The sequence below is a fragment of the Phacochoerus africanus genome, chromosome 6 (assembly GCF_016906955.1).
Source record: "Phacochoerus africanus isolate WHEZ1 chromosome 6, ROS_Pafr_v1, whole genome shotgun sequence".
Classification (NCBI taxonomy): Eukaryota; Metazoa; Chordata; class Mammalia; order Artiodactyla; family Suidae; genus Phacochoerus; species Phacochoerus africanus.
In genome coordinates, this window is record NC_062549.1 from 66,757,295 (window position 1) to 66,770,565 (window position 13,271).

Consider the following 13,271-nt stretch of genomic DNA (forward strand, 5'->3'; position numbering starts at 1 on the left):
TCCAAGATCAGGAAAAGACAAGAGTGCCCACTCTTGACACTTTTATTCAACAAAATTTTGGAAGTCCTAGTCACAGCAACCAGAAAAGAAAAAGAAATAAAAGGAATCTAAATTGAAAGGGAAGAAGTAACACTGTCACTGTTTGAAAATGACATGATACTATACATAGAAAACCCTAAAGATGCCACCAGAAAACTACTAGAGTCCATCAATGAATTCAGTAAAGCTGCAGGATACCAAATCTGTTGTATTTATATATACTTATATTGAAGTATCAGAAAGAGAAATTACTGAAACTATCATATACCATTGCATCAAAAAGAACAAAAATACCTAAAAATAAGCCTACCTAAGGAGGTAAAAGACCTGTGCTTGGAAAACTATAAGACAGTTATAAATGAAACTGAAGAAAACACAAATATATGAAAAGATATACCAAGTTCTTGGATTGGAAGAATCAATACTGTTAAAATGACCATACTACCTAAGGCAATCTAAAGATTCAGTGCAAACACTATCAAAATGGCACTTTTCATAAAACAAGAACAAATTATTTTAAAACATGTATAGGAACACAAAGGACTCTGAATAGCCAAAACAATCTTGAGAAAGAACAGAGCTGGAGAAATCATATTTCCAATATACTGTATATTTAGCTTTTTATTAAACTCCCAAACTGTCTTCCAGAGAGACTCTGATATTTTATGTTCCTGAAGGGTCACCAGCTGCTAATGAAGATAGAGAAGTGCTGGAAGTTTGGAGAGGAAAAGGCATGAAGTCGTCATTGAGGAGAGAGCACAGGTGAACAGAGTAAGCAAAAGCAGTAGTACCTTCAGACAGTACCAATGATCTCCTGGAGCATGGTGGTCTGAATTCACAGTGACGGTGAGGCCACGTGTTCTTTCTTCTCCAGCTGGTGCTGATTCAGCCACAGAAGAGGCAAAGAGTTGGATTTTAAAAGGGCAGAGTTTTACCAGGAGAGTAAAACAAAAAGGGAAGTAAGAGAATTGAAGATATATCTAAAGGATAGATGATAATGACAAACCTAGGATAAAAGGTAGACAGGGAGAAAAATGAAGAACAAGGTAGATGAAAGGCAAGGAAAATTTGTTGGCACCAGTTTATTTTAGGTCCCAGTTAAAGTTGGGTACCAGATGGAATGAACTAGGAAAATGGGAGATGGCTGTCAGAGCAAAGTACCTGAAACTGACATTACTGGTTTACCATTAACGATAATGACAAGACCTAGGACATGACAGAAAGAATGAGTGGCTGAGGTATGGTGTAATTCAAGATCAGAGATGACAAGTAGATAAACAAGGTGAGGCTAGTTTTATGGGAAGAATCACCAATGTGTGTGTATATAGATAAAGATATAGATTATAGGTATAGAATTTTTTTTTCTTTTTAGGGTAGCACCAGAGGCATATGGAAGTTCCCATGCTAGGGGAGATATAGCTGCAGGCCTACATCACAGCCTCAGCAACAAGGGATCCAACTTGCATCTGCAACCTACACCAGCTCACGGCAGTGACAGATCCTTAACCCACTGAGCCAGGCAGGGAATCAAACTCGCTTCCTCATGGATGCTAGTCGAGTTCGTTAACCACTGAGCCATGACGGGAACTCCAGGTTCTAAATATTTTTAAGGTTTCTATTCTTTGTTCATTTTAGATTATCAACACTCTTTTGCTTTCAATTTGCATTGAGAATATTCCTAAATTATTAAGTTAAATTTAATCTCTATTGCATGTATTATATATTTTCTAACATGTCTACAATAACCAAAAGTAGACAATATTAAGGTTATTTCTTTAATCTTTTTTTTTTTTTTTTTGGTCATGCCAATGGCATACCAAAGGTCCCAGGCCAGGGACTGAATCTGAGCCACAGCAGTGACAAAGCCAAATCCTAACCTCTAGGCCACCAGGGAACTCCAATTTCTTCATTTTTGACTTCTTACAAAAAAAAGTGCCCTCCAAGTATTTTCTTCCTTCTTGTTCTGGTTTATTTTCATCATATCACTTATCTACTTGAATTTATGGCATGAATTCATATATTCACTGTTTGTCTCTTGCTGTCGACAGAGGAGCTCTACAAGGAGAGGAACATTTCCAGGGTTTGTTAACAGATATATCAGGAGCAACTATGAGCTTTAATGAAAAGGAATACTTCTTAAAGGGAAGTGAATTTAGATTTTAATATTTTATATATATTTCTAAGTTGGAAGGTTTTCTATTCAATTTATAGCATATTTACCACCTTCTAATAATGTTCACTTAACAAATAAAACCAATTCACAAGATCTGTATGTATTGATATTCTTATTTTAATAAAGTGGTTCAGCTTAGAGGGGCTTCATTAGGCTTTTAAGGCTTAATAAGCCTATTTAAAAATTCACATTATAATATAGCAAGTAATTTTAGGAAATGTATTACTCAGCTATTGCAAAGTCTACTTAAGATAGCTCAAAATAGAAGTACACAGATTTATTAAATCAGTTTTTATTTACATTTACATTATCAATGTGATTATTTTAATAACTCTAAATGTGCAATGAATATATACACTTTCCCATTAAATGGCTAGATAAGCCATAGCAATTGATGCCAACTGGTAGAATATGATAATCATAGAAGGCCTGCAATTATCCCCCAACAAATTCACCTCTGTCTTATGAATTCTTCTTCCTTTTCTTGCTCAGATGCTTTAATATTTTTCTTAAATTCTTAATGTAGAAACCCTTGGAGAATCTAAGAAAGATTGGTGGGAAATGTCCATTTGCACACACATGGAACATTTTGCACATAATTCCAAGAGATGCACAGATCTTGAGTCTTTCTAGAGACTATGTAGGGGTCATGAGCCTCATTTTAGCAGTTCTTATCTTATTCTATTAGCTTCTCCATATTCCCCTCATCATTGCTTTCATTTTAACCAGCACTTAACCTACAGGTGACAGATATATGTACTAAACTTGGTGATCCTCTTCACACAATGCTGTATTTGTAGGACCTAAGGAAAAAAGTTCAGGTAAGGTATATATTTTGAGCTTTTACAAAAAAAAGTTCTGGAGAAAAATGGTAAGTGTCTAAGACTCTCAAGGTTTATTATACAATTTATTTAATCCTCTTTAATGTAACAGTGAAAGCCCAGCCTATCATGTATGTACTGTTCTGAATGAAAGGGAAGGCTGGAGATGTACTAAAGCTGGAGTGTTGTAAAACAGCCATTTGAATAAGACTTGAGCAATTAAAAAGAGAGAAATCCATAAAACGAAAAGGAATAAAAAGTTGAGAGGAGTTGCCGTTGTGGCTCAGCAGAAACAAACCCAACTAGTATCCATGAGAATGTGGGTTCAATCCCTGGCCTTGCTCAGTAGGTTATCGATCTGGTGTTGCCACAAGCTGTGGTGTAGGTCGCAGATGAGGCTCAGATTCTGCATTGCTGTGGCTGTGGTATAGGCCAGCAGCTGCAGCTCTAATTTGACCCTACCCTGGGAGCTTGAAAAAAAAAAGTTAACATAAATAAACAACCCTTCTTATGAATAAGTCTTACTTATTAGATATCTACTTACAGCCTTCTATGTGCCTCCTTCACTCACGTAAAAGATGCCTACTGACAATGGCAATGCAACAGGCCCAAATGGGGGAGAGAAAAATGGAAGTCATCCTTAAAAATTAAGTCTTCTCTTTCAAGAGTCTAGAATATCATTTAGTCTGATAATGTTTGAGACTTAAGTTATAGGACAAGATCATTACTATTTAAGGACAAAAGCTAATACTGTAGTTAGAGACTTCTGAGTCATTAAAAACGTGCTCCCCAAACTTTTTATTCATCCAAACCTAATCTAATGCTATGTGAGGTCCTGGTATAAATTCAGAAATCCTTGTTTTGTATTAGAAGATGGGATATAATTTCTAACTGATACCTTATTGTTATTCTTTAAATTTAGTTCAGAAAATATGCATTCTTTTTGCTCTAATGGGGCATTTGGGCAGGATTTCACCACTTTCTGCATCTCATAGGTAATATATCAACTCATAATTTAAAGACAGAGAAAAATAAAACTGAAAACAAGTTTTTGAAATAAATACTTGAGAGAGAACTTAACGGATTGAATTTTCTGGGTAAAGGATTTGACCAAAATTGCAGAAAAGATTCTCCTTTATTGGATATTCAAGAGAATAAGAGCTCACTGAGATTGGAAAGAAAAGAGAAGTACTAACATCTTAAATAAATACCTCCTATTTATTATTATGACTAAGTGAAATCAAGATGAAAGTTGACATTACTCTATTTTATATTTAAAAACTAAAGATCTAGCAATGAATAAAGATAAAGGTCTCTAGGGTTTCATAAGCCTAGTGTCAAAAATAAAATTACCCTCATTGGCAGTGAAATTGATCTGGTATTTCACAAAGAATATAAATGGATTTTTAAAAATGGTTTTCTTCGCCTTATACAGTACACATCAACTATTTAAATAATTTAAAAGTTATTTCTCATGGAAATGGAATCAATTTTCTATATGCCTGAAGCACATTAACAAGTATTCTGAATTTCCTCCTCTCCAGCCAAGTGATAAGTCAAAGTAAAAAGCCTCTGAAAGCTATTACATTGTAGAAAATACAATTTTCTCCTTGAGAAAGAATAGTTATTGGCTGCTGCTAAATTTAATGTAGGAAATACAAAGTTACTGTACTATGCTGTGCACAGGAAAAAGTCTGCTGTGGTGGTCAGCTGCTAACACTCACATAAGCTCCTATCACATTTCAATTCATGAGTATTTCTCTCAATCTCATGTAAGCTATACCTGCATAATGTTTTTTCATGCCAACTTCCCCATATAACTCCTCATTTTCGTTTTCAACATTAGTCACTGCAGTTAGTATTACATGAAATAGCTATTCTGAATACACTTTTCTAAAAAATATGATCTAGACTTTTCAAAATTACTCCACTTCTATCAGTATATAGAAACTTTAGGCAAATCTTCTGACACTATTTTCAGCACCATTAGGGCTGAGTAAAATGAATTAGGGATTTTCAAATTCACAAACCATAATAATTGCAAGAATAATTTAAAAACTGGATACACAGAATATAAATAATTACATTGAATCACAGATATCAACTAAACTAAAATGGTTCTAAACCAAGGTTTCTCTCTATATATTCCATCTAACTCCACCTGTGTGTGTAATCTATCACACATTTATTAGTTTTCTTATGGTTGAATAACTAGTTCTCTCTGGCAATCAGAAGTCCTCCCTCTCCAATTCTTAACAGGCAGTCCAATAATATAGCAGGTCCTGTCCAGTATTACAGTAAGTCTCAAATGACAATTTATATCCTTGAAATTACTTTTCTATTTGGTTTTAGTAGCAAAGAGATGATAATCTTCTCAGATGTAAAGAAAATATCAGAACTAAATCTAAAAGAAAATCTAATAAAACTCTAATTTTTCTTATTTTTTTACTTACTTATTTTGCTTTTTTGGTGTTATGCCTGCAGCATGGGATCAAATAGGAGCTGCAGCTGCCAGTCTACACCACAGCCACAGCAATGTGGGATCCGAGCTGTGTCTGCAACCTACAACACAGCTCACAGCAATGCCGGATCCTTACCCACTGAGTGAGGCCAGGGATCGAACCTGCATCCTCATGAATACTAGTCGGGTTCATAACCTGGCTGAGCCACAACAGGAACTCCTAAAACTCTAATTTTAAAACAGAGAATTATTTTTATCTTATGCAAACGCAATTTTCTATATAAAATTTTAAGAGTTATTTCATTAAAATCACAGACTTGATTTTCTCTTTACCTTTGAAAGACTGAAATAATCAGAATCTTAGAAGACAACTCATCTCACCTTCCAGCAGGGCTAGAGCTATTATCTTCATTTTCCCATTGTTCATTTTTACTTCTTGGAACTGGGGGCTGTAGCATTTCAGAGGCTAGTGGATCAGCATCATTCTCTTCTCGACCAATCCATTCTCCAATCACACGGGGTCTCAGAAGAGAAGAATTAAATGCCATTGTTTCCTGAAGAGAAGAAAAGAATTTCTGTACCTTAGCTTATGTCTTCTTATCAATAGGACAATGGGAAATAATCTTATCTGAATTTTAAACTCAAATCAAAATAGTCTCATTTTCTTTCTGAACTGATTTAAAATTTCAGTTCTTTCTCTCTCTACTAGATGGCTTACTCTATATAATTTGTGCTGACTCCTGAAGGTCACTCTGACAAAGGATTCAGGAAGGAAATCTTTAATGTACATCAGGGAGTCTGCATGTGTAGTCTCAGGATGGAGGAGCAGGACTAGCTTTTATGATAGAGGAAGGATATGTGGTAAGGCCCACACAGTAGAAAGAGCTTGATGTTGCTAGAAAATTAAATAATTTCTCAGAAGGAAACTCAGGTGGGGTCAGAGAATAAAGTCAAGAGAAGACAGGGTAGAGACATTGCTTCCAACTTCAAAGCATCTTGGTCCTCCAGAAATCTAGTAGAGGATAAAAACAGAGCAATGGCAATGACAAGTATGCTCTGCTAACTCAGAAAAATGCTAAAGTGATCTCTTTTCATAGACTTGGGATATGACGTGGCCCTTGAAATGTTTTGTAAATATTTATATCATTTAATAATTTAAAATGAATACTGAAATACATGCAACTGTTAGGGATGTCTCAGTAAATGGGGAAAACCGCAGATTAAACCGCAGATTAAAAAACCATCCTTATTGTATGATCTAATTTTTGTTTTAAAAATTCATATGGGTGCAAGTCTCAGCCTACTGACAATGATATTGTTATTGGATTGGCCCATGTGGTTCCCAATATGAATGCGTACGAATGCAAGACACCCTTCAGCAATAACCACCAGGAAACTTGAAAAAAATAAAGGTTTGCTATTTATAGAACCCAGAAATTACACAGGACACCTGAGGCCAGACAGTGAGGTCCGGGCAGGCAGGGTAGAACATGAGCGCATTTGCCCGTGCACGCGCGCACACACACACACACACACACACACACACACACACACAACACACAGCAGGGTTCCTGTTTCTACTGGGTCTAAGGTGGGGGCTAAGGCTTTCTTGGTCTTACTCTTTATTGGTGAATTTAAAACATAAGAGTGGATATGTAAAGCATGAAGTCAAAAATAAGTGGCCAATTGAAAGAAATACATCATCAGTTATTAAAATCAACTAAGACCTCTAGAACTAAGGAGCTCAGTGTGGGGAGGTGACCTGGCTCTCTGCAATGTGTTTCTTTGAGACCGACACCTTTGAAGTGGATGCCTCAGCCAGCAAAGATGAAGTCAGGCACTGGCATTAGAAAAACAAAAACAAACAAAAACTGTAGGAGTTTATACCATCATCCATTAATCCTTCGTAGACTAACCCCTTCATTTATTCATTCTTTTATATTTATTATGACCTACTATGTGTCAGGTACTGCTTGATTTGTTGGGAAAAAACAACAGCAAGATCAAAATTTAATGGTTGTATCTGAAGAGTGGGACTGCAGGTAGTTTTAATTCTTTTTTTAGCATTTCCCTGTCTTCTCAATAGTCTATGATAAATATATACTTGTTTTATGAGAAAAAATATATTTTTAAAATGTATTGATTTGAGAAATACAGGCTTATAATTTGTACATTACAAGGGTCTTGATCAACTCCTTAAAAACTTATACCTGGTCTTCTGACTCCTTACGGTTCCCCCAAACATAAAATACAATATTACAATATATACAATGAAGTATTTATATACAAGTATACACCAAAAGCAATATTTCAAATAAGATTAAGACATATTTGATGAGCATTAACCCAAGTGATAATATGTGACAGGAAGTAGTTGGATATCTTAATATTTATTCCTCAGCCTCCATGAAGATGTAGCAGATAAATTTTTGTAAGTATTTACATAATGTAGCAACTAATCTAAATTCTTTCTGTATTTATGTTCCCAGAGCCAGGAAATCAAAGCTTTCATCTGTGAAACCATGCAATCAAAGTAATGTTTTGAAATTATGGAAAAGCATATCCATCTGCTACAATTTAATATATAATTAAAATTAACAACAATATTGTTAAATTTTAAACCTATACTTGCATTACGAGCAGACTGAAGCAAAAACACATTTTAGAAAAAAAAAATCTATAAACACATTTACAGCTTCAGAATCAGTTTTGGCCTATGTGACTTTGAAGTATTACTTCTCTGAATATTATTTTCTTCAACTGCATAGCAGTGACGATGGGAACTACAAAACCTACTGTATCAACTGAATTAGTAGGCACAGTTAAAACCACAGAATTCTGTACATATGCTAGATACAAGTTTTAAGGATGTGCACTATATTCAAACCACTTCTAAATACATGATACATGTGGAGGAAAAAACAGTACAGAAGAGCAGAAATGGGCAAGTTAGGTAAGAACAGATGTTTGGTTGTCAATATGGACAGAGTTAACAACAGGGAATTGATGGTACAGGTTTTCATTCTGAAGTTTTATTTTATAGTCAGTATATTAAAAAGATTAGATAATTCAGTATTAATCTCTATATGATGGGGCAGAACTGGGCTTAATAAGAACTGAGACAAAGAAACTGATCACTGTAACACAGAAATGGGTGATTTAGGTACTTACGAACAACTTACGAACAAACGAAAAAAAATAAAATAGGATTTAGAATTGAGAGTGATCAAAAAGTTGAGAACTACAGAGAATCAGACATAACTTTTTGGTTGCTTACTGGGAAATTAAGCGATAGATGCCACTGCTATTGGAAAGTGGAGCAGAGAGAGAGGGATAAATGGTTTGATATGCAGCCTGTTTAACTTCAGCTAGCAGCAGAAATTTAATGAGAAGTAGCTGACGAGCAAAGCAATACAAAGAGCTACAAACAGGGTCAGAAGAGTTAGGAAGTGAATATTTTACATGTAAAAAATGGGACTGTACTACTTTTATTTTTCAGAATGCACAAAGCTGTTTTTATATTTACCCCTAGATGAAAATACTACCTCTAAGAATTCTTCAATATAGTGCATTTACTTGCAATAGATTAAAATAGCAGATATTTCCTTAGTTACATTATTTACACTTGATTAAGCTAAATAAATATCTCCCCATAAATCTTTATGAAAGGAATTCAGTGACAACAGTTCCACAAACACAAATACATGGCAAAAGAAATTTTAAAACTGCACATTGAAAACAGCAAGTTTTGAGAAATATACATAAACAAATCATTTACAATTTCAGTGCTAAACAATGTAAATCCCAATGATTCCTTAGAAACGACTGAATACTATTCCTTTGCCCTCCTAAGGCTAGAGGTCCCTAAATGTTCAAGTTCTTAGACACGTGAGCTTAAGTAATAAGAAGAAAAGCATTAGCAGTAAAAAAATTATATGAAGATGAAAGATTTTCTTAGTATCTCCTACTAGCAGGAAGCTATCCTATCCAAGAAGTAGTTACCTTGGAGGAAGCCCACTCACTCCAGGTAGCCTGCTCCCAAAGCTAACCCATAATGAGTTCAACAGTCCTGAGTGCTGGTTATCAGCACATTTGATTATACCCCACATTAATTTTTGTATTATTATTACTCAATGAATTAATTACATTTATAGTTGTACAATGATCATCATAATCCAGTTTTATAGGATTTCCGTCCCACACCTCCAGTACATCCCCTACACCCCCCAAACTGTCTCCTTTGGAAACCATAAGTTTTTCAAAGTCTGTGAGCCAGTATCTATTCTGCAAAGAAGTTCATTGTGTCCTATGTTCAGATTCCATATGTCAGTGATAGCATTTGATGTTGGTGTCTCATTGTATGGCTGACTTCACTTAGCATGATAATTTCTAGGTCCATCCATGTTGCTAAAAATACTGGTATTTCATTGCTTTTAATGGCTGAATAATACTCCATTGTGTATACGTACCACATCTTCTGGATCCACTCCTCTGTCGATGGACATTTAAGTTGTTTCCATGTCTTGGCTATTGCAAATAGTGCTGCAATGAACATCGGAGTACATGTGTCTTTGCGAGTCATGGTTTTCTCTGGATAGATGCCCAGGAATGGGATCCCTGGATCAAATGGTAGTTCTATTTTTAGTTTTCTGAGGAATCTCCATACTGTTTTCCACAGTGGTTGCACCAATTTATAATCCCACCAACAGCATGACAGGGTTCCTTTTTCTCCACACCCTCTCTAGCACTTACTGTTTGTAGACTTTTTGAAATGGCCATTCTGGCTGGTGTAAGGTGGTACCTCATCATGGTTTTGATTTGCATTTCTTTAATAATGAGTGATGCTGAACATCTATCCTTTCATGTGTTTTTTGGCCATCTGTATGTCTTCTTTGGAGAAATGTCTAATTAGATCTTCTGCCCATTTTTGGATGGGGTTGTTTGTTTTTTTTGGTATTGAGCAGTAGGAGGTGTTGATAAATTTTGGAAATTAATCCATTGTCAGTTTATTCATTTGCAAATATCTTTTCCCATTCTGTGGGTTGTCTCTCTGTTTTGTTTAGGGTTGTTTCCTTTGCTGTGCAGAAACTTTTAAGTTTAATTAAGTCCCATTTATTTTTGTTTTTACTGTCATTACTCTTAGAGGTGGATCTGAGAAGATGCTGCTGTTGTTTATGTCAGAGAGTGTTTGGCCTATGTCTTCCTCTAAGAGTTTTATAGTATCTGGTCTTATATTTAGATCTTTAATCCATTTGAGTTTACTTTTGGGTATGGTGTTAGGGAGTATTCTAATTTCATTCTTTTACATATGGCTGTCCAGTTTTCCCAGCACCATTTATTAAACAGGCTGTCTTTTCTCCACTGTATATTCTTGCCTCCATTGTCTGTAGGTACGTGGGTTTAATTCTGGGCTTTCTATCCTATTCCACTGATATATATTTCTATCTTTGTGCCAGTACCATATGGTTTTGATGACTGTTGCTTTGTAGTAGAGTCTGAAGTCAGGGAGCCTGATTCCTCCAGCTCCATTTTTCTTTTTCAGGATGTCTTTAGCTATTCTGGGTCTTTTGTACTTCCAAACAAACTTTAACATATGTTGTTCAAGTTCTGTGAAAAATGTCCTTGGTAATTTGATAGGGATTGCACTGAATCTGTAGATTGCCTTGGGGAGTATAGTCATTTTGATAATATTGACTCTTCAAATCCAAGAGCATGGTATGTCTTTCCATCTATTTGTGTCATCTTTGATTTCTTTCATCAGTGTCTTATAGTTTTCAGAGTACAGGTCTTTTGTCTCTTTAGGTAGGTTTACTCCTAGGTATTTTATTCTTTTGGATGTGATGGTAAACGGGACTGCTTCCCTAATTTCTCTTTCTGATCTTTCATTGTTAGTATATAGAGATGCAGTCAATTTCTGTGTATTAATTTTGTATCCTGCAAGTTTGCCAAATTCATTGATGAGCTCTACCAGTTTTCTGGTAGTCTTTAGGATTCTCTAGGTATAGTATCATGTCATCTGCAAATAGTGATAGTTTTACTTCTTCATTTCCAATTTGGATTCTATCTCTTTTACTTCTGATTGCTGTGGCTAGGACTTCCAAAACTATGTTGAATAATAGTGGCAAGAGCAGACATCCTTGTCTTGTTCCTGATCTCAGTGGGAATTCTTTCAGCTTTTCACCATTGAGAATGATGTTAAGCTGTGGGTTTGTCATATATGGCCTTTATTATGTTGAGGTAGGTTCCCGTTATGCCCACTTTCTGAAGGGTTTTTATCAGAAATGGGTGTTGGATTTTGTCAAAGGCTTTTTCCGCATTTATTGAGAGGATCATATGGTTTTTATTCTTCAGTTTGTTAATGTGGTGTATCACACTGATTGATTTGCGGATATTGAAGAACCCTTGCATCCCTGGGATAAATCCCACTTGATCATGATGTACAATCCTTTTAACGTATTGTTGGATACTGTTTGTTAGCATTTTGCTGAGGATTTTTGCATCTATGTTCATCAGTGAAATTGGCCTGTAGTTTTCTTTTTTTGTGGTATCTTTGTCTGGTTTTAGTATTAGGGTGATGGTGGCCCCATAGAATGAGTTTGGGAGTGTCCCTTCCTCTGCGATTTTTTGGAAGAGTTTCATAAGGATAGGTGTTAGCTCTTCTCAATGTTTGAAAGAATTCCCTTTTGTATGCTGGAACTTTATAAATCACAATGTGACTGGTCCATTCATCTTCTCTATTTCATCTTGGTTTAGCCTTGGAAGATTGTACTTTTCTAAGAATTTGTCCATTTCTTCTAGGTTTTCCATTTTATTGGTGTATGGTTGCATATAGTAGTCTCTTAGGATCCTTTGTATTTCCGTGGTGTCCACTGTTACTTCTCCTTTTTCATTTCTAATTTTATTGATTTGAGTCCTCTCTTTTTTCTTGATAAGTCTGGCTAAGGGTTTATCAATTTTGTTGATCTTTTCAAAGAACCAGCTTTTCCTTTCATTGATCTTTTCTATGGTTTTTGCCATTTATATTTCATTGATTTCTGCTCTGATCTTTATGATTTATTTTATTTTTATTTCTTTATATATATAATTTTTTCTACTGCACAGCATGGTGACCCAGTTACACATACATGTATACATTCTTTTTTCTCGAATTACGTGTCTGCTAACTTTAGGTCTTGTCTGTTCTTCTCTCTCTAGCTGCTTTAGATGTAAAATTAGCTTATTTATTTCAGCTTTTTTTTTTCCTGAGGTGGGCTTCTATTGCTATAAACTTTCCTCTTAGAATGGCTTTTGCTGCACCCCATAGGCTTTGGAGTGTCGTATCTTTGTTGTCATTTGCTTCTAGGTATTTTTTAATTTCCTCTTTGATTTCTTCAGTGATCCACTGGTTGTTGAGTAGCATGTTGTTGAGTTTCCACGTGTTTGTGTTTTTTGCAGTTTTTTTCTTGTTGTTGACTTCCAGTTGTATAGTGTTGTGGTCAGAAAAGATGCTTGATATGATTTCAATTTTCTTAAAGTTACCAAGATTTAAGCTCACCCAGAGCCGGCCAGAGGACATGGGAGGGTGCGCCAGACGCCACGGCCTGGCCTGGTGGGGGCAAGCTGGCCATGGAGGATGAGCAGAGCTTCTCAGACATCTGCGGGGGCCGCCTGGCCCTGCAGCGCCGCTACTACTCCCCGTCCTGCTGAGAGTTCTGTCTCAGCTGCCCTCAGATCTCCTTGTGCTCGCTCACTGCAGTCACCTGCACCATGTGGCTGGTGGCCTACGGACTCTTTGAGA

The 13,271-nt window shown here is 35.8% G+C and overlaps 1 protein-coding gene across 8 annotated transcripts in view; it reads right to left on the reverse strand.

The window, feature by feature from the left end:
• The window catches only part of C6H8orf34 (chromosome 6 C8orf34 homolog), a 361,855-nt gene that overhangs the window by 234,706 nt on the left and 113,878 nt on the right, over positions 1 to 13,271 (reverse strand). For all 8 annotated transcript variants that reach the window (XM_047783787.1, XM_047783785.1, XM_047783789.1 and 5 more), the window contains exon 6: positions 5,876 to 6,048. In XM_047783787.1, the coding sequence (XP_047639743.1) occupies positions 5,876 to 6,048 (173 nt within the window). The remainder of the gene's footprint in view (positions 1 to 5,875; positions 6,049 to 13,271) is intronic.